A 22,619-nucleotide genomic window follows, 5' to 3' on the forward strand; every position below is an offset into this window, starting at 1 on the left:
TGGAATATACTTTTGGTTGGAAATGTCTTTTGGATGGAAATGTACCTAAATGCGCACAACAGGGTTTCATGTATGTTTGGGGAGGTTGGTTTTTTGTAAATTGTAGGGAATTTAGTAGGTAGAGGATGCTTTTTGAACTTGAAAATTACTATTGTTGTATTAACTTCATTGTTCTTACATATTCCTGCTTTTGTGATAGGTATTGGGTTTATGCCATTGAATTATTCAGTTTTAGCTCAAAAACGAATGTTGACCAAGAAGAAAACACATTATTTCGTAGCAGATTATTGTAGTGCAGGGTGTAGTACCTTCAGAAAGTTGTTAGGTAAGAGCCGTAGTAAAAGATTTGCTACGGATTATTAATTTCAGTAGCAAATATTGCTATGGATTCTAATATTGCTTTGGAATGGGCTATCTATTGGAATGGATCCGATAAACTCTGTGAACAATATAATAGCATAAATTTTATCTATGTGATGCATACTTTTATTAAGACGAACTTTATTAATAATTTTTATTGCCTAAATTTTGGGGTGATATATATAATAACACAATTTTTTTTTTAATATACCCGCACGCATCGCGTGCATATAAGACTAGTATATATATACTACCACTTACGGTCGTATTTATTAGGGTTACATTTCTATTTTTAACAAGTTTTCTACTATTCCCAAATAATTTAATATATCTTACTTTTCTATGGGTTGACCAATACACCCTCTCTACTTTGAAAACAAACTACTTTTCCCACCATCTTTTTTCCTATTTGTTTATTACTCCCCCACTTTATCATTTTCGTTATATTATATCCAATTTTGCTTTCTTGATATTTGTATCAGTAACACCTAAAAAAATACAGAGTGAGTATATAACTACCGAATAACCGAAAATAAATAGAGTTGATATATTTATATTCGTGCTATCGATCTCAGGAAATGGAGTTCTAATTATCCCCTATGCATTAGCAGCCGGAGGTTGGTGGAGCTTAACATTACTTCTAACTACATCTGCATCAGTTACCTACACAGGCTTACTAATAAAGCGATGCATGGACGCAGATCCAAGGATAAAAACTTACACACACATAGGGGAGTATGCTTTCGGAGAAATCGGTAAAGTAATCGTGACCACCATTCTATACGCAGACCTTTATATGGTCACTGTTTGGGCTCCCAATTGATTCTCAATTGGGCCACTAAGTCCAAAGCCCAATGGCTCTAAACAACAACATCAAACTTACCAATGGCTATTCAGCCATCCATTAAGGCCCAAGGCCCAATAACAATAAGTGACCTATGGGCATTTATTATGCAAACACTATAAATAGGCCGCCAAGGCTCACACCTCAAGGTACGTCCAATTTACCGCCTTAAGACTACTCTTCTAGAGAACTTCTCTCTAGAATCCGAGCATCATTCTTACTTAGGCATCGGAGGGGCTTTCCTCGGAAACACCCCCGAGGCTAGTGACTTTGCTCTTGTGCAGGTGAATCCGGACTCCACTCATTCAAACAAGCAAGATCTTCAACACATACAAAAGGGCCTTCATTCGAAGCCCATTGTTTCCATCTTTACAACACCGGAACAATTTGGCGCCGTCTGTGGGGAAGAACACTTCAAAGCCTTTGAAAGACATCAATCACCTCTTTCCGCGAAAATGGTGAACGATGTTGTTAACAACAAAGACGACGATATGATGGTGCGGTCAGATTCAGAATCTGACCAAGAGGGGCACCCTCAATCGATGGCGAGGTCACAGCCAAGCAGAGCTACGACCGCCACAAATGCAGGACCTCCGATTCCAACTAGGGAAGAGCTCACTGCGGCCATGACCATCATGCAAAACTTCCTCTTCAATGAGAAGCAGCAAGGGCTGGCAAACGACCGCAGAGAAGAGAGGAGGACCAGGCGAAGGCTGAACGAGCCACCCAGTGTGGAAGTGTCCAGACCCGAACGAGAACTCCTTCCCTTGACAGGTACACACTTGACGTCGAGGTGGATGGAAAGCACGTGGGACACCCAAAAAAGGGCACAACAGCAACCAGATTGGTTTGCGAGACCATCGCCTACTCCAACAGCTCTCCAAAGCGAATCAACTACCCGTAACACTCGGATCCGAAGCTCGGTGCTCAGCAGGTTGAGACCCTCGGTCCATTCAAGGTTAAGACCTTCGATCCATACGAGACTCGGGGTAGGTGAGTCGAGCAGGTCTGGCGAACGATCCGAGGTCAGTAGCCGAGAAAGAAGAAGAGACAGGAGGCATGATCGAACCCCTAGCCCCCATCGTACGCCCGAACGTTCTAATCACAGAACCTCGGCAAACGAAGGCATCAGGGCTAGACTCGGGAAAAGAATCATGACTCCTACGTCATCCCCTTTCTCGGACGAGCTGATCATGGAAGAAATACCGAAAGTAAGACTGCCAGCGCACCTAACCTACAGCGGAATCACAGATCCGAGGGATCATGTCATCTCATACGAACAGCAAATGTTCTTGAGTCCCTACTCCGAAGCATGTTGGTGTAAATACTTCCCAACCACGCTAACCGGAGTGGCGGGAGAGTGGTTTAGATCGCTGCCGAAGGGATCGATCAAGAGCTGGAAAAAGCTGAAAAAGAGATTCTGCACACAGTTCGTGAGCAACAATCGCCCCGAGCGAACCACAGCAGAACTGACCTCAATCCAACAAGAAAGAGACGAAAGTCTGAGAGAATTCATGGCCAGATTCATGAAAGAATCAACAAACATACCAAACTTGCAGCCAGACGTGGCCATCTTCGCCTTGAAGCACGCGCTCCAGGAAGGGAAGTTCCGTGACGAACTCTCAATGAAGAACCCCTCCAAAATAGCTGACGTGCTCCAAATGGCCGATGCGTTCATCAGAACCGAAGAGTTCAACAAGGCCGCTGCAAAATTGAAGGGATCGTCAGATCCGAGAGACACAAAGAATAACCAGAGCAGGCCCGAGGGCGGCTCAAGGAAAGGGAAAGAGAAAGTAGGAGCTAGAGAGATGAGCCCGAAGAAAGACGGGAGAAGGGGTGAACTTCAACCCAAATACACCAACTACACTCCACTAACTCTGCCCCGAAAAGAGATATTTAGCCTCAACAGAAATGATGAAAAGTGGAAACTACCGGGGAAGCTCAAGTCCAACCCAGCTCGGAGAAACAAGAACAAGTGGTGCGAGTTCCATGATGACTTCGGTCACCATACCGAAGAGTGCAACTCGCTGAAAGATAACATTGAAGACCTCGTTCGCCGAGGCTACCTGAAACAGTACTTGTTAGACCGAAGGGAGGAAAAAGAAAAGGCCGCAAGCGGCAAACAACACGAGCAACCCCAGAAAAGGGTCTACGAAGCAACAGGGCACAAGAAAAATGACATCCTAGTGGTGTTCGGGGGACAGAAGTCTGGCCAGGCCAGCAAAAAACACCTAAGAGCCCTCTCCCATCGGGTCAACTTCAGCGCGGTTGGAGACAACCAACCACACCCCCCGAACATGACCTTCACTGCTGATGATTGCTTCGGAGTCCAGTACAAACATGACGATCCTTTGGTCATTTCCATGGACCTCAACAATCACAACGTACATCGAGTGTTAGTCGACGGAGGAAGTGCCGTCAACATCATCTTCAGAAACTGCTTCGAGCAGCTGATCCTCGAAGAACCAGAGGAAGCACTGACGAAAGTCAGTTATCCTCTGATCGGATTCAACGGATCCGCAGCTATCCCTCGAGGAAAGATCACCCTGCCAGTCACAGTGGGCGAAGGCCAGGCAGCAAAAACCCTTCGGGACGAATTCTTGGTGATGGACTGCGACTCCGTATACAACGTAATCATGGGGAGAACCATGATTCACAAGATGCAAGCAGTCCCCTCCACATACCACCAGCTGATGATATACGTCTCGGATGCAGGATTCGCCGAACGAATCAGAGGTGATCAAGAAGTGGCGAGAAGAACCTGCCACACTGCTGTCCGAAAGCCCAAACTGGGGGACGGCCCCGAGGAGGAAAAAGGAGCTACGGGAGAGGAAAGCGAGGCAAAAAGGAGAAGAGCAAGCACGAGCAGCTTGTCTCCCGCGGAAGTTGATGCTCGCCCCGAAACCCTATCCCCCGAACCGGATCAAGAAATGGAGGATATCTTCCTCGAAGATGATTCAGACAGGAGCGTCCGAATAGGCAAGGGCCTAAGCTCGGGGCTCCGAATCGATTTGATCCGGTTACTCAGGGATCATAAAGACATCTTTGCATGGTCAGCAGCAGATATGCCAGGGATAAATCCGAAGCTGATTTGTCACAAGCTGGATGTCAACGCTGAAGCTCGGCCAATCAAGCAAAAAAAGAGAAATTACTCCTCGGAGAAAAACAAAGCCATCGCCGAGGAGGTTAAAAAGTTGCAAGAGGCCGGATTCATCGAACCATGCATGTATCCGAAGTGGCTGGCCAACGTGGTGATGGTCAAGAAAGCGAACGGCTCATGGCGAATGTGCGTAGATTTCACAGATCTGAACCGAGCCTGCCCCAAAGACTGCTATCCCCTGCCAAGGATAGATCAACTGGTTGACTCCACCAGCGGCCATGCACTGCTCAGCTTCATGGATGCCTTTTCAGGCTACCACCAAGTATTCATGCACCCCGATGACAGGGCAAAGACAGCGTTCATCACAAGCGCAGGAGTGTTCAACTACAAAATGATGCCTTTCGGCTTGAAAAATGCCGGAGCCACCTACCAGAGGTTAGTTGACCACGTCTTCGCCGACCAGAAAGGGAGGAATGTGGAGGTCTACGTGGATGACTCCATCGTAAAAAGCATCAAGGAGGAAGACCATGTCAAAGATTTGGCAGAGACCTTCGGAAACCTGAGGAAATACAGCATGAAGCTGAACCCAAAAAAATGCGTCTTCGGGGTGAAGTCAGGGAAGTTCCTCGGATTCATGGTGAGCGAAAGAGGAATTGATGCGAACCCAGACAAAGTCCAAGCGGCATTGGATTTACCCGAGCCGAAGACCAAGAGAGATGTGCAGAGGCTAACCGGCAGGTTAGCCGCACTAACGAGGTTCATATCAAAAGCCTCGGACAAGGGAGCCCCCTTCTTCAAGGCACTGAAACCAAAGAGCCTCCCCGGAGGAGAAGCAGAACCAGTCAAGAAAAAGGGGGTCCCGAGGAAAGTGGATCCCGAACTGATATGGGAACAGGAGCAAAAAGAAGCTTTTCAGCAACTCAGAGCCCACCTAGCTCAACTGCCGACACTGGCCAGACCAAAGGAGGGGGAAACCCTGTACCTATATGTCGCAGTTAGCCCTGGAACCGTCAGCGCAGTGCTTCTTCGGGAAGAAGAAAAGAAGCAACAGCCAATCTACTTCACCAGCCGAACACTCACAGGGGCCGAAACCCGGTACCCACTCATCGAGAAAGTCGCATATGCAGTAGTGGTAGCTGCACGAAAACTGAGGCCATACTTCGACTCCCACCAGATCACAGTGCTAACCGACCAACCGCTCGAAAAAGTACTCGACAAAATAGAGAGGTCAGGAAGATTGGCTGCCTGGGCCTTCGAACTATCAGAGTTCGGCATCAAATATCAGCCGAGGACAGCAATCAAAGCACAAGCATTGGCAGACTTCTTGGCCGAATGCTCATACCAGGAAATGTTGGATGATACGAAAAGCACTTGGGAGGTCTTCACTGACGGATCTTCCACAATAAACGGCTCAGGGGCAGGAGTTGTACTGATCCCCCCGACGGGGAAAAGCATAGAGTATGCATTGAAGTTCGGCTTCAAAGCAACCAACAACGAGGCCGAATACGAGGCCGCAATCGCAGGGATAGAGCTTTGTTTATCCCTGGAGGCCGAACATGTTCGCCTCAAAACTGATTCCCAGCTTGTAGCCAACCAGATCCGAGGGGAATATGAGGCCAAATGGCCCAGCATGACAGCCTATTTAGCAAAGATTAAATCCTTAACGTCAAAGTTAAGATCCTTTGAAGTCATCCTCATTCCCCGAGGACAGAACACGCAAGCAGACGCACTGTCAAAACTCGCAAGCTCGACACTCATCGACCTAAACAGGTCGGTCCACGTGGAAGTTCACCAGGAGAGAAGCATCGACTTGCTACCCACCACAGTATGCAGCTTACGTACCGAACCTAGCTGGATGGACGCAGTAGTTGCATACAAAGAAAGGGGAGAACTTCCTGAAGATAAGCTGCAAGCGAGAAAACTGAAAAGATTCAACAGATGGTTCATCATCAGCGCCGAAGGAGAGCTCATGAGGAAATCATTCTCTGCTCCGCTGCTAAAATGTGTGGGTCCAACAGACGCTGACTACATCCTAAGGGAAATCCACCTCGGGATATGCGGAAACCACATTGGAGGTAGGACATTAGCACATAAAGCCCTTCGGGCTGGGTACTGGTGGCCCACTATGGTTTCCGAGGCAAAGCAGATGGCAAGGAAATGCGAGAAATGCCAAAAGTTCGCACCAGCCATCCATCAACCAGCTCAAACCCTACAATCAACACTGTATCCCTTACCATTCGCACAGTGGGGGTTAGACATCATTGGTCCCTTCCCCTCAGCGACGAACCAGAAGAAGTGGTTGATTGTAGGAGTCGACTATTTTAGCAAATGGATCGAAGGCCTGAGGATCCAGGCATACAACAGGTATGATGGGCTCCAAGGAGAAAGCAACAACCAGCTTCTATCCGAAGCTCTCGATCTACTGGATGAAGCTCGGAACGATGCAAGGACACTCAACGCAGCCTATTTGCAGAGGGTCAACAAGCATTACAACCGAAGAGTCAACGCCAGACCCCTAAAAGTCGGTGATCTAGTACTCAGAAACGCCGCCTCGGTTCAGAAAGGACGGATCCATGGCAAACTCTCAGCCACTTGGGAAGGACCATACATCATCCATTCCGAAAAAAGGCCAGGCACGTATATGCTGAAACAGTTAGATGGAACAATCCTGAAGAACCATTGGAATACCGATGTTCTCAAGAAATATTTTGTATGATCTCTGTCTGTAAACCAAGTAAGTTGTTTAATGAGAAGAGGAAAGCCATTGGCACCATGTGTTTCATTAAACTTATCTCTACATTTATTGTCCCTTTATATATATATGCAGCCTCGGATCTGATCAATCCGAGACTAAAAACAGGTTGACTTTGCCCATTCCTTGATAAAATGCAAGAAATGACCAAATCATACACTTCGGGGAACCGTCCAGAATCCTCGGATTCGCGGTACCCTAATAAAATTTGTTCGCAACAAACAGTCGCTCGAATCAAGTTATAAAACTCCGGCTCAGATCCACGGATCGCCGAAGGCATAACTAAAGAGGCAGACTAGCGATCTCTTGCCCAGGTTTCCGAACCACAAGAGATCGGAAGAACAATCCAAACCTCTGAGCAGATCGACGGATTTGAAGAGTCTGGAAACTAAAGAGTCTCTTAGCAGATCTACGGATTTGAAGAACTCGCAAAACTAAAGAGTCTCTTAGCAGATCTACGGATTTGAAGAACTCGCAAAACTAAAGAGTCTCTTAGCAGATCTACGGATTTGAAGAACTCACAAAGTCAAAGAGTCTCTTAGCAGATCTACGGATTTGAAGAACTCGCAAAACTAAAGAGTCTCTTAGCAGATCTACGAATTTGAAGAACTCACAAAGTCAAAGAGTCTCTTAGCAGATCTACGGATTTGAAGAACTCGCAAAAGTTAAAAAGTCTCTTAACAGATCTACGGATTTAAAGAGCTCGCAAGATCAAAAGGTTTTTAGCAAGTCTACAGAAAGAGGAGCTCGAGAAATCTACGGATTTAAAGACCTAAAAATTGCGAAAGAACAAGTTGAAAAGAAGCAGCCAAGTAACAAACATTCATTTTTTATTCAATATTTGGGGGAAGTACAAATACATCGAAAACCTCAAAAATTGAAAACAAAATGAAACAAGTTAAAATCGGCAGCCATCAACAGACAATACCGGCCTACCGAAGTACTAAAGAAAGCAAAAAGAAATGAGTACAACGCAGCGCCGAGGCAAAAGGGGGAAAAGCAAGCACATATTCGGAAGTCCTCAACTGGAACCGACCGACTCTGAAGAAGACGACTGCCCGAATCCCTAACTCTTGGGAGTCTCAGGAGCGGCCCCTAGGGGAGCATCCTTCGAAGAACCCCCAGCAGTGGTATCACCTTCGGAAGTTGCCTTCTGGGCCCGAGCCTCTGCAAGAGCAGCTTGGCGTTCAGCTTCAGCTTCATCTCGATCAGCTTGGCATTCCACCAAGTGGTCCTCGGCCTGCATCCATAGAGGAACTTTCTCGTTCCAAGGGAAGTGAGGCATGTGCTTCGCAAACATGCGCCGAGCACCCAGGATGCCGTTCCAGTACTGCTCTCTACACTGATCAGCAGTGTAGAGGTTGACTCGCTCCTGCTCCAGCTTCCGAATATAGTCATCCTTTTCCCGAAGCTGCAGCCGAAGGACAGGCACCTTATCAGCTTGCTGCTGGATCAGCTCCCGATGCTGGACAAAATGGTGGAGCCTTAACTCCGCCTCTTTACGCTCCTTGTCGGCCGCTTCAAATTTAGACTTCATCTCCTGGAAGAGTCTATCTTTTTCCTCAAGTTCGCTAGCGAACTTAGCGGCCATATCCTTCTTCTCCTCAGCAAAGGAAGCGATCTTCTCAGCATCCTCTTCAACTCGGAAGATGAGCTGGCCAACCTCGGTCCCGATCTTCTCAGCAGACTCTCTAGCCTCGCGACTATAGTGAAGGTACAGCTGCTTGAGTTCCGTAAGCTCGGAGAGGAGTTGCCCAGCCTTCTGGTCCAAAATGGGAATATCACGAGCATAAGCCTCACGATATTTCCTCAGTTGTTTCTCCTCAACCGAGCTACACTCGGAAGCGAACGAAGACCAGAAAACAGCCTGGGAACGAGAGAAAGATGAGCAAAATAGGAAAAACATAAAACAAAAACACAACTCAAAGAGAAAAATCTAGCAAATTACCTCGTTCAGATAGTACTGGGCCATCATTGCCGGATTCCTCTCTTCGGCCCCAGGAACCCTCCACTGCGGGTTAGCACGAAGCAGATTCTCCCGAGCAGCCTCGGGGCCCACCAAGGATCCCACGTGAGCCAAGGGGTCCTCTCCCAAAATCGGAGCCCTGGCATATCGAGCCATCGCCTCCCTTACTTCTTCGGGGATCCGTTTTAGCGGAACATCCGAACAGGGATCAGCATGGATCAGCCTATCCAGGGCCGAGGTAGAAGTAGAACCCAAAGTTGAGTGGCGCCTCTTCCTCGTCAAACCTTGCTCGGGCTGCTCCTCCTCTCCAGCAGAGGGAACCTCCTTCTGAACCTCGGGGACCGCAGCTTCGGGGCCCGAGAGATCTATCATCTCCTTGTCTGGACTCTTCTCCCTCTCGAAGGGAAGATCAGCAGACTCCTTCTTCTCCCCAGCTACCTCAGGGACATCCGAACCAGGAACAAAATCGGCTTCAATCGCCTCCATCACCTCGGTGATATCCTGGATTTCGATCCCCAAAGCAGCAGATGGTTTAAGGGGAGAAGGGATGATATCTTCCTCGATCAGCGGCTGATCCACGGCCGGCGGTTCAGCAACCACCACACTCTTTAACTTCTGCCCTGGCAAGGGCATGAAGTGAAGAAGATTCTTAGGAGGAGGCATGACTTCCGAAACCGCTTCCTGCATAGCAAGCGTACAAAGATTAGTTTCCGAAAAGGGGAGAAACGAACTACAACAACTCCAAGTCAGAACAAATACCTTCTCCGAGGGCTGAGAAGCCTTCGCTTTCTTCGGATGCGTGGAAGGCCTCAAAAGAGTGCTACCCTTCCTTTTGCGTTGATCCTAAAAAGGGGAGACCAAGGGTCAACGAATGTAAAAGAAGAAAAAGGAAGAAATAGAGAAAAAAGCGGGAAATACCCGGTTCCTAGATAAAGAGATATCTATCCGAGCCGGAGATGAAACCGAAGGAACGGCACGCGGCACAGCGTCAGTCCCAGGACCCTAAAAAGATGGTCCAGGACCAAGACGTTAGCCGACGGCCAACCGAAAAGAAAAAGATAGACAGAAAATCGAGCCTATAAATGAACACTCACCGGATCCGAAGTTGTCTTCAACTCAGGAAGCACAACCTTCACAGGAACAGCTTCAACAGAAGAGGCGGAATCCCACGGATCAGCTCGAACTTCGGATATCCGAGCAACCCCCAAAGGAGACAACACGTAATCCTTCAGACGAGGATTACGAGGGTTATCTTTTCCGAACTTGTACTCGGGAGCCGGGTCGTGAATAGTCTTCAAATCCAAAGAAATGCCCAACTTCTTAGGATCAATGCAGCTAAAGCCGTACTCTGCAAAAACAAAGCACAAAACATGTCAGCAAAACGAAACAGGAAAGAGGACAAACTCACTGAAAAAACGGTCTCAGCCGAAAGACACCTACCCCTGTCAAAAATCCTGCTGAGACCGGCAACAGCAAGAATGTCCTCCCTCAGAATGTAATTGAGATTCGGGAGCCAGCTAGACGGCAGTCGGTGGTTATCCTCTTGAGCCAAGAACCACTGGAGGAGGTCCACATAGTGGCGATGGTTCCGATCTGGAGCTGCCACACCCCTCATATCAGGATCAGGAGCCACGAACCACTTCGGAGGACGATAAAAGTTGGGATGCTTCGGATCCGTCGGCACACGGACGAGCAACCACTCCGTCTTCCAATTGTGGTCAGAGCTAAGGTAGGGGTACGCCGTGATGTAGTTCGGATCCCCCCTCTTTCGGGACTTCTTGTTGACAATGGTCCACCAACCATACCCATCACCCTTGGAAGCATGGTTGAGAACCAGATCGTGAAGATCCCGAAAAATAGCGACAGAGCAAGGGAAATTGACGAAGTCACACACCCATCTAAATCCGATTATGTGCCTCATAGATTTGGGTGTGAGCTGGGCCAAACTAATGTTGTACGACACCAAAAGCTCGGATACGAACGGATCCAAAGGAAAGCGGAGACCATTCTCCAAATGGTGAGTATACACGGAAATGAACCCCCTCGGTGGATGAGTCACCCGAGGGCGCTCTTGTTCAGGAAGCTCGCACCAGTACCCCAAGGCATGCTGAATTCCGTATAGCTCCTCGGCCTTCCGATGATAATTCCCTAACTTCGCTTCCACCAACCAGTCACCGCTGACCGATTTCTCCAACGGACCGTCGATCTGCGTGGTCTCATGCAAAATTGAGGCATACTTGCCCTTCGGATCAGCTTCCGACCAATGAACTGGAAACTCGGAGTAACGACGACGAACACCCGAAAAGCCAGCTCTCTCACCAGAGGTTGCGCGTTCATCTTCGGAAGCATCCCAACCAATCGAACTCTTCTCCAACGGCCTCTCCGAAGGTCGACCCCTCGAAGATTTCGGTAACCTCCCCGAAGGCACGTTCTCTCTCTCACTAGAGGAGCCAACAACGAACTTGCTTTTGCCCCTATTCTTTGCCATGGTCGCGAAATCTCGATCTAGGGTTTAGATTGAGGGGTAGAAGGAAGAACGAAGAAAAAAGGAGAACTCAGAAACAAATTACCTTTTTCCGAAGCGGAATTCGCCGATAAAGCGAACAACACAAGTTCCCGAAGTCTAAAGTTGGCCGAATTTCGTAGATCTGAAGAAGCAAATTGCACTGCGATCGCCGGAATTTAGAGAGAGAATGGGTTTGAAATAAGGAGTAAAAAGTTTAAAAGGAGCAAAGCACCCAGTATTTATAGAAAAGAGAAAGGGCGCATCAACTTCCTCAAACCCACGATCTCCATGACACAGTACAATTCCCAACACTTGTCATCAATGCAAATCATCCCTTTTCAAAAAAGAGAGGGAACTTTCGGACTTCTGACAGCTGGAAACCCACCCATTTAATTCTAAATGGACCGGGTCTGGGGGGCATGTTGTTTGGGCTCCCAATTGATTCTCAATTGGGCCACTAAGTCCAAAGCCCAATGGCTCTAAACAACAACATCAAACTTACCAATGGCTATTCAGCCATCCATTAAGGCCCAAGGCCCAATAACAATAAGTGACCTATGGGCATTTATTATGCAAACACTATAAATAGGCCGCCAAGGCTCACACCTCAAGGTACGTCCAATTTACCGCCTTAAGACTACTCTTCTAGAGAACTTCTCTCTAGAATCCGAGCATCATTCTTACTTAGGCATCGGAGGGGCTTTCCTCGGAAACACCCCCGAGGCTAGTGACTTTGCTCTTGTGCAGGTGAATCCGGACTCCACTCATTCAAACAAGCAAGATCTTCAACACATACAAAAGGGCCTTCATTCGAAGCCCATTGTTTCCATCTTTACAACACCGGAACAGTCACTACAGGGTTCTTGATCATAGAAGGTGATAATCTACACAACTTATTCCCAAATTTATCACTTGAACCACTCGGATTCGCCATTGACGGAAAATCAACCTTCATAATTATCGCCGCGTTAGTTCTTTTACCAATAATTTTGTTGGATAACATAATCATTTTGGCATATATCTCTGCTACCGGCGTTTTTGCTTCTCTTTTGATTCTTGTAGCCGTTGTATGGGTCGGAGTATTTGACGGTATCGGGTTCCATAACGGACATGATTATTCGGGTTTCAACCGGAAAGGAATCCCAACTGCTGTCAGCTTATATATGTTATGTTTTAGTTCGCACCCTGTTTTTCCTGCACTGTACACTTCCATGCAGAAAAAACGAGACTTCTCCAAAGAGATACTGATCTGTTTCACACTCTCCACCTTCGTTTACGTTTCTATGGCAGTTTTCGGGTACTTGATGTTCGGGTCAAGTGTCGAATAACATATAACTTTAAACCTTCCAATAGACAAAATAAGCTCGAAAATCGCGATTTATACCACATTGATCATTCCAATAGCAAAATATGCATTGATATTGAAGCCTACTGTTACTTCGACGGAAGGTTGGTTTTCGAGTGAATACAAAAAGAGAAAGTGGTTTAAGGTTGCAATTAGAGTGGCCTTGCTTGTCTCACAAGTTGTTGTAGCGTTGACTCTTCCGTTTTTCGGTTATCTCACGTCGTTGACTGGAGCGTTGTTGTGTGCTACGTCGTCGTTTGCAATGCCATGCTTGTGTTACTTGAAGATTTCAAGCGCCAATAATAAGTCTAGTCGGGGATTCGTTGAACGGTTCTTCATTTGGGGTATTGTACGCTTAAGTATTATGATACTCATATTTGGTATATACACCTCAATCGTTGATATAGGGGCAAAAGTCACACCTTGATTCATCACTCATCAGATATTTTCTACTTTGTATACATTTTTTGGTTATGCTTTGAATTGAATTTTTAATCACTACAGTTGGGAACTTTATAAATGCAACCAGATTATTCTCCTGTAACGCGCGAATGTAAATATTTTATTATTATTTTCGTTTATTAAAAAGTTTTGTTTTATAATGAAGTAAAATAAAATCAAGTTTTGTCATTTGTAATTGGAAAAATAACATAAATGAAATAATTAAGTATATAGTATAAAATTAATCCCTTAAATAAATTCATGTTAGGGTAGTAATTATTATTGTCATTAAGTAAAGAATGCGATTATCATAATTACGAGGGCGGCGTACCACATATCAGATATGTTTTTGCAAAAACATATCACTCCACTAAACGACAAAATAGGGATAAGACAAGCATTAAAACAGGTGTCATTTTTCAAAGAACAAAGGCCATTTTTCAAAAACAAATGCCATTTTGGAAAAATGGATGCCATTTATCAAAAATCGATGCCATTTTTCAAAAACGGATGTCATTTTCCAAAAAAATTGTATTTTTTCTTTAGCGTTTGTCTTTTTATGTTGGTGTTACCTTTTAGTTATTGCAGTTTATTCAGTTTCATGTTAAAGGTTTATTATATAACTGATTTTACTTGACTTTCTATGCTAGTGTTACTTATACATTGTTTTCGCTGTTACTTTTCTTGTCTTATTGCATTTTCTTCAATTTTATGTTAGAGGTTCTTTGTATATACTGATGTTACTTTATTTTCTATGTTGATGTTACTTTATATTCTTTGTTAATGTTACTTTATTTTTTGGATTTTAAACACGTTATGATTACTTATAAGTGTGAATATGTCACACCATCAAGTTGATAGTGCGAACAGTGAGCCGGTCACATATAAGACTTGAGGTTTTTATATATATTGGTTTTTTGTATGATGGGATGAGTCTTTGCCCACCCCTAAATCCGCCCATGCATCATATGCATGTGTTGTCAGCTTGGCACTTTAGCTAATTATGTTTGTTAGATCCAAGCGTTGCACATATTAGCAAATGCGCGCATATATTTCAAACCGTAAGTGTCAAATGCGCGCATATATTTCAAACCGTAAGGAACCTCGAACATGAAATTCAAGAAATTGTAGTAACACAAGAAAATAACAACGAATACAACGTATAAGTAACATTATCATAAAAAGTCAAGTAACACCGGTCTATATACAAGTAACCTCTAACATAAAGCTGCAATGAATCAAGAAAAGTAACAACGAATACAATATATAAGCAACACCAGCATAGAAAATCAAGTAATACCAGTCTATACAAGGAACCTCTAACATGAAATTCAAGAAACTGCAGAAAAACAAGAAAAGTAACAACGAATATAATGTATAAGTAACACCAGCATAGAAAGTCAAGTAACACTCGTCAATAATTTCTCCATATTAGCTACGCGCGTCACACCATCAAGTTGATGGTGTGACTGGTCACACATGAGACGCGCTGATATAAAAATCATTAATCGACGAATGGAGGTCATGAATATTACTCTGTATAAATTTTTTTAATTAAAATTTAAGAATAGCCTATTAATATATTTATTTTAGAAAATAAAAATGAAAATGAAATGAAAACGACATGGAATTTTAATAAAGTGATAAGTGACATGTAAGATTTTCTATTTAAAAATATTAATATGGATAATTCAATAAAGAAACTATACTTCATCTGTTCTTATATGTTAGTCCTTTTTTTGTATTGATTTGTTCTTTTTTATTAGTTCATTTTGAAATCTTTCCTTATTTATTCAACATTTATCTCATTTATATACCCCTATAAATATTCAAATTGCTCGCACTCTCAAGTACTTGTAAACTTCAACCCTATTAAACCTCTTAATTATTTCTCTCTCATACCCACATAAAATATATTCTATTAAAATATATGTGACAATTGTACTTTTGATTGTCTTATATTCCAAAATGGACTAACATTAAAAACACGAAGGGAACAAAATATAGTACAACTGTACAAGTATCTTGCAAGCGGCATATTGATTTGGGCCTAGACCCATTCGAGAAATTCCATTGTATTAGCATGTATAGCCATTTTGAAGTAACTAATATTACAGTGTAGTTAGCTAGGTAGTGTTCTCTGTAACTAAATTTCATCCATTTGAGATGCTCCCTTCGTATTTTAGTACTCCGTAATAGTCACGTGTTGACAGACACGCATATTATGGAAGGAGAGTTAAATCTAATAAAAATAATAAAACAAGTGGAGGAGGAGTAATAAAAAAAAAAAAAAAAGATGATTGAAAAGTATTTTAATCAAAGTAGTAAGGAGTTTATTGTAGGGATGGTCCCGGGAGAAAATTGGATATATTAAATAATTAAAAGGTGGATACAAAAGTTAATAAAATTGAACGTGTGACTCCTAATAAAATACGGCCGAAAATGGTAAGTTTGACTACTAAAAAAAAATACGGATGGAGTATTATCTTATTTTATTGTCTATCAATTAATCTAATCTAATCTTATCAAACTTCCTTTGTTTCAAATACTCGTAACACTTGCCTTTTTTTGCCATTCTTGAATACTTACAAATACTTACAAAATTTCTACTTTTGGTAAAGGACCACACTTATTTTATTGTTTCTCTCTCTCTTCAATAGCCCCTACTGATATTTAGTAAGTTATGCAACAATAATAATAATAAAAACATGTACCCCAAATACCCCCTCACACCAACAAAAGTAAAGGACTTGATGTCGTTATGAAACAATAAAAAAAATACCCCATAAACCCACTTGTAACTTGGTTTATTCATTTTAATTCTTGTATATTCCACTCTCCTCCTAAAACTATATGCCCATTCAACTGTTAAGAGTATTCTGGAATGGAAGAAGTAAGTCTTAAAGTGAGACATGTACCCTTTGACGCTTAATTCGGCACTTTCCTCACTCGCAAATAGCCTATCCCGCCATCAAAAAGTTAAGAAGATGAAGGAAAGAATACGTAATTGGGGAAAAGGCTATGGCCCTGTTTGACAAATAGCGGTTAGCTGTTAATTGTAGCGGATTGTATTAGCAGGTTTGACTAACTGTTGGTATTAGCTTGTTTGACTAGCTGATTGTATTAGCTGGTTATGTAAAAGTGTTTGGTAAGTAGCTGATATATAATAGTTGTTTGATTGTGTAAAATTACCAATAAGGACATTAACTTATTTAATTAAAGTGAATTAGTAATTGCTAAATATATGGATATGTATGGTTAGATTTTTCGGAATAAAATGTACTAACATGAAAATAATTAAACAACATTTATCTAAAATTGAAAATTTGTTAATCCCACTAACAACTTTTACGTAAATCATTAAATGTCTAATTTGCAAAATAGGAATAACTAAGAGAAAAAAAAAGAGTTTACATTACACTCTTATAAGAAACTCAATTTTTTTTCATTATTATATTATACATCATCTATTTAAGAAATAAATGTCTAGTTAAATAATATAAAAATAAAAGGTAAGCAAAGTAATAAATTTAAGTATTAAAGTGAATAAAGAAAAGGGCATGATTAATATGAGTGCAATTTTTGCCACTTGAGGACTAAATTGTTCTTTTATCTTACCTAATACAATCCTATAATTGAAAAAGCTCAATGGAGCAACTTTTTTGAAATTAGAGGATTCATCCCAATCCTCTTACTTCCAAACACCTAGATTAGAGGATTGAATTGGTCAAACCTCTAAATTGGCCAAATCCTCTAATTTTTTGCCAATCCTCTAACAACCAAACACCACCTATATGTACAGTAGGTGTACAAGATTCTCTTTTACACCACCATTAATTTGTCGACACATCATCAATCCCACTAAAAAATGAGAGTGAAAAGAAAATAAATATAGATTTCAACCAATAGAAAGCATGGTGTACAAGGTGTCTTGTACACCTAGTGTACATGTAGAGCTGATAATGGGTTGGGTTGGGTCGAAATCAGGTCGACCCATTTATAAAAGGGTTGAGATTTTTCCGATCCAACCCGACCTATTTAATTAAACGGGTTGAGATTTTCAACCCAACCCAACAAACCCAACTATAAACGGGTTGACCTGGTTGACCCGTTTAATTTTTATTTTCCCACTTTAAGTGTAAATTGACTTGACTATAGAATTACGAGGTGATTTTGTTGTGGCATATCTCATAGAGTCATAACAAAAACTAATACTTCGATATGTATTTGACATGGATCAAAACGTCAAATAATTATTCAATGTTGAAGGAAAATGAGAAATAAAATCTTCCAAATAAGATTCTACAGATCTATATTACATACTTGCTTGAACTTAAACGGGTTAGACGGGTTGTTTTCGGGTTGAAAATTTCAACCTGACCCGACCCATTTAATTAAACGGGTTGGGTTGGGTAGACCCATTTAATTAAACGGGTTGAAAATAAAGGATTGGATTCAGGTTGGATTGGTGGGTTGGGTAAGTTTTTGCCAACTCTATGTACATGTAATAGGATCCGTAATTGGGTTCAGTTTAGTTTGAGTGTGTATTGGAGCAAAAACTTGTAAAATATTCATCTTAAATGTTTATTTATTTCATATTTAAATAAAAAATGCCCATAATAATTTGAATAACGTAGCAATTAATATACGTACTTAGGTCAGACGTTGTATTAATTTTGCGGATGGTCGACAATCATGGCAGGCATCTTCTTTCATTCTAAGAGGAGGAACTTTAATGTTACATGTTCATTTTTTTGGGTAAGGACTAAGGAGGTAGCATCACAACATGCGTAATATGCAAACTACCAAAATTAATTTTCAGTTTTAAAATCAAAATGGTTAATGTAGGTATGATTGAATTAACGAATTAATCTAAAACATATCCCATATGACTTTCTAAATTACAAATGATAAAACTAAAAATTAATAAATGATAATGATACCAAACGAGGCCTAAATTATCATTTAATCATTAGTTTAGTTAATTTGTCTAAAAGACAATAATTGTTGTAATTAGCTTGTTCAATTCACCTTATTGATAAGTTCTTGTAGGCGTTCTTATCATTTGATTGTTGCTTGCTATTTATACTCCTCTTTTTTTTTTTTTTTTGGTGAAAATGAGTTACTTGATTACTTAAATATTAAAGTGCACATACATAATAAGTTTTCAGCTAACTCCACTCCTTGTGGAGGTCAAAATACAGGCACATATCGCCCAATTACTTTGAAGCAAACATGCTCCCAAAAAATTAGTGTCATTGTTTGTTGAGATATCAGTAGTTAAACAGGGGGGGGGGGGGGGTTCTAAATCACTGCCTTGATCCAACAGACTCAGCCGGTCCTTGGCCTTCCTTGCCACGTAGTCTGCTTCCATGATATGCTCCCTTCTTCTGAATTTCACCCAGAGGCTCCCGTGGATTCTTTGCAACTCCCTGCATTTAGCATATAGGTTAGACAGCCAAGAAGTTGGAGGGTTGTCATTGTTTAGGTGTTCTACTGCTGATTTGCAATCTGTAAATATAGTCACATTCTGCCATGCTTTGATGATGACCCATGAGCTAGCTATAAGGATAGATTGAGTTTCTGTAGCAGCAGCTGAGGTACTGGTGAAGGTTCCAGCTATTCCAGCCATGAATGTATGATCTTCATTCCTGCAAATTGCTGCATAGGAGGCAAGGAGAGTGGAGGAACAGAAAGATGCATCGCATTTAACAAAGTAATTTGAAGGACTAGGGGGATCCAAATGCACTGGCTTAATCTGTTGTGTTCCTTTACTCTCTATATTTCCATGCTCTTTTGCTAACCATAGAGTATGGTGGCACCAAGACTCAATACTTTTATTTTCTTTTTGAAAAATCCATAAGTTCCTTCTGTTCCATATTCTCCAAAGGCAAAAGATGAATACTGTTTGGTTTGTAGTGTTCAAAATCTGGGATAGCCCAGTATCATTCAAATTATCTAGGAACCAATTTTCAACATCAGAGTGGAGATGGTTAAACTTGGGTTGAAACTCAATATTACTCCAAAATTCAGTAGCTCTAGGGCAGTGTAAGAACAAGTGTACCATGTCTTCTTGGGTATTAGGACAAAACTGGCAATTTCCATTAGGGATAATCTATCTACTGGATAGATGGGATGCAGTTGGGAGTCTTCCCCAAAGAATAAGCCAAAGAAATATTTTCAGTTTAGGGGGGCATCTAGCTTTCCAAATGCAGCTCCATTTATCATTTGAGTCTGTGTCAGGGAAGTGGGTGTTCCAAATGGTGTTGTAAGCTGTTTTTGAGTCAAAGTGGAGCCCTTTTGATAGAGAGCAGAAGGGGGCATCCTCACCAAATTGAGGGATGGGAATAGCTTGAATCCATTGGATTAAGTCAGTGGGTAGGGTGAAGGAAATGCAGCTTAAGTTCCAATGGCCATCCCTCCTAATGTCACTAACAGTGTGTGCAAATTCATCTCTGGTTAGGGGTCCTTGTATTATAGATCTAAGTGAACCTTTTCCTGTCCAATTATCTAACCAAAGGTTTATCTGGGTTCCATCCCCTATACACCAAGCAGTAAGGTCCTTGTACATGTTCCACCCCTTTCCAACATTTTGCCAAATATGAGACCCTTTTGAGAATGGGGCAGGATAAGGTCTATTATCAACATACTTTTCCTTGACTAGGCTACTGGCTAGGTTTTTCCCTGTGTTAAATTTCCAGCAGAGTTTAGTCATTAGCACTTTATTCATCATTACAGCTGATCTAACACTAAGCCCTCCTACTTCTAATGGTCCACAGGCCTTGAGCCAAGCTACAAGGTGGGTTTTCTTCTTCTGGGGTTCTGAATCCCATAGAAAATTAGCACAAGTTTGGTCAATAGTCTGGAGGGTTTTCTTTGGTAAGTACAGAACTTGCATAGAATAATTTGCTATGGTAGTCAAGGTGGACTTTATAAGTACTAACCTACCAGCTTTGCTAAGACATTTAGCCTTCCAGGAGGCCAATTTGTTTTTAATTTTCCTGCAAATGTCTAAAGTTTGGTTCTTGGTTGGCCTTTTATCTGTCAAGGGGAACCCTAGGTATGTTCCTAAATCAGGGCTTGGTTGTACCTCTAGAGTGTTACAGAAGATATCTTTCTGGTTTTGGGGAGTGTGTTTGGAAAAATAGATCTTGCTCTTAGAATTATTCATTTTTTGGCCAGAGCAGTCCCAGAAGTTCCTAAGGACCTCCTTCATGCCACTGAGAGTTTTGGCAGAAGTATCTCCAAACAGAAGCAGATCATCTGCAAACATCAAATGGGTGATGGGGATGCCATTTCTCTTCAAGTAGAAGGGTTTCCAATTTTCCTTAGAGGCAGCCTCACTAATCATATCAGCTAAGTACTCCATACAGATAATGAAAACATATGGGGATATTGGATCTCCTTGTCTGATTCCTCTAGTGGTTTTAAAGGATGGGGAGGGCTTTCCATTTACAATGACAGATGTTGCAGGAGAGGCAATGCAATTAAGAATGAGGTCTGTGGAATTCCTATCAAAGCCTTTCCTTGCTAAACAAAACCTAATGAAGTTCCACTCCAGCCTATCATAAGCCTTTTCAAGATCTATCTTAAGAGCAAACCACCCAAATTTCCCTTTTTTGGTTTTCATGGAGTGTAATATTTCAGAAGCTGCAATGTAATTAACTTCACAGCCCCTTCCAGGTAGGAAACTATTCTGATTTGGGGAGATGATGTCCTTCAAAAAAGGTCTGATCCTGTTGACTAATATTTTTGACACTATTTTATAGCTGGCATTACACAGGCTTATGGGTCTAAATTGCTTTATGGTCTCTGGTAAAGCAGTCTTGGGTATAATGCAGATAGTGGTATCATTAATGGACTGGGGAAAGGCTTTGGTCTGCAGTACATTATCCACATAATTATATAGATCTTTCCACAAAGCACCCCAGTGTTGTTGGTAGAAGTGAGCATGAAGGCCATCTATACCTGGGGTGTAACACCCCCAATTTCCATACCTGTTTAGGTCTTATAGCGGAAGCATAAAATAATAAATTAAGGGTATTACCGCCACATTTAGGTTACAACCCAAATGTAAGGCTATATTATCCATCAATAATCCAACCTTTATAAATAAACCAACATTGTCATAATTAAATAACTTAAACCAACTACCCAAAATATAGTTACAAACTGAATTAAATAAAACCCAACTGATTGTCTTTAGGTGATTTACGTTATTAATAACTTGCTACTAGTTGTTGTGAAACGGTCGCTCAGGACGTGCCACGCATACCTGTAAATTGGAAAAACATATACAGAAGGGAAACCACAAATCAGTGGAAATTGAGTAAGTACTACTTCACCCTGTAAAACATTTTCGAAAATCTTTTTCTTACTTTGGAAAACATTTTATCTTAAAAACATTTCATGCACAAATAGCACGTAACAAGCACACGCACTCAGTCCATAATTAACAGTTAATTAATTACTTAGAGGTAAGAGAACAAGATAATTCCACCATAATTGTAGTTCGAGACTACCACCCTAATGGATGTAACCACCAAAATAGGTCTTAGTCCTTAAGTGTGCACACCCCCCAGTGAGTGTTTTTAACTCAAAGGAGTAGATTAAGCCTAGGTCGTGCTAGTTAGCTTCGACCAAAATATTAAGACACATTGTGTCGTACCACCAATATGTTCACCACCTTAGGGGATCCTACCTAAGATGCCTTACCAACCAAGTGTATTTCAGTGTAAATGGTTATTGTTAAAGGGGTTACTCGTGGCCATATAATACACGAAAAGATCTAACATTGAGCTATATTGCACGAAATCATTTAAAAGCATCTCGGCTTTCATTATTAACAAGTTAACTATATGTGATCAACTATATTGCTTCTCATTGTTTCACATTACAATCCCTGTGATATAGAGAATTACTATACATGATACATGTACGTCAGATACTCAAATATTGGTATTGTTGAGCTTTGGTTATTAGTTGGCACTATATATCCAAGGTGAAATACGTCATGAATAATCAATCACCAAAGGCAGAGAACCCACATAGTTGGAAGACGGCGCAATATATTTTTCACCAAAATCATAATACATATACGGACGTCACATACGCACGTCAAAATCCAATTTTTACAGGGTTTGGCAAAACAGTGAACATAGTAACTTACCTCATTAAGCTAATCTCACAACTGCACACACGAGCACTAGAAGGTCTCCCGATCTACGTACTCTATAAACAACGTAAAATAGTCGATGCAATATACGTACTAGGTAGGTCAAAGGCTATATTAATAATTAATTATA

General features: G+C 42.0%; 1 protein-coding gene and 1 pseudogene across 1 annotated transcript; one reads left to right on the top strand and one right to left on the bottom strand.

Moving 5' to 3' along the window:
* Window positions 1-1,855: 1,855 nt before the first annotated feature.
* On the bottom strand, window positions 1,856-9,848 carry LOC130462523 (uncharacterized). The gene is made up of 3 exons (XM_056830927.1): window positions 9,005-9,848; window positions 8,398-8,923; window positions 1,856-1,875 (listed from the first exon to the last, which is right to left on the bottom strand). The coding sequence occupies exons 1-3, from the start codon at window positions 9,707-9,709 to the stop codon at window positions 1,856-1,858; spliced, it is 1,251 nt and encodes a 416-aa protein (XP_056686905.1). The 5' UTR covers window positions 9,710-9,848.
* Window positions 9,849-11,285: 1,437 nt separating this feature from the next.
* LOC130459143 (amino acid transporter AVT1I-like) lies at window positions 11,286-13,444 on the top strand (annotated as a pseudogene).
* The last annotated feature ends 9,175 nt before the right edge of the window (window positions 13,445-22,619 follow it).

This window comes from Spinacia oleracea, chromosome 6 (genome assembly GCF_020520425.1).
Source record: "Spinacia oleracea cultivar Varoflay chromosome 6, BTI_SOV_V1, whole genome shotgun sequence".
Classification (NCBI taxonomy): domain Eukaryota; kingdom Viridiplantae; phylum Streptophyta; class Magnoliopsida; order Caryophyllales; family Amaranthaceae; genus Spinacia; species Spinacia oleracea.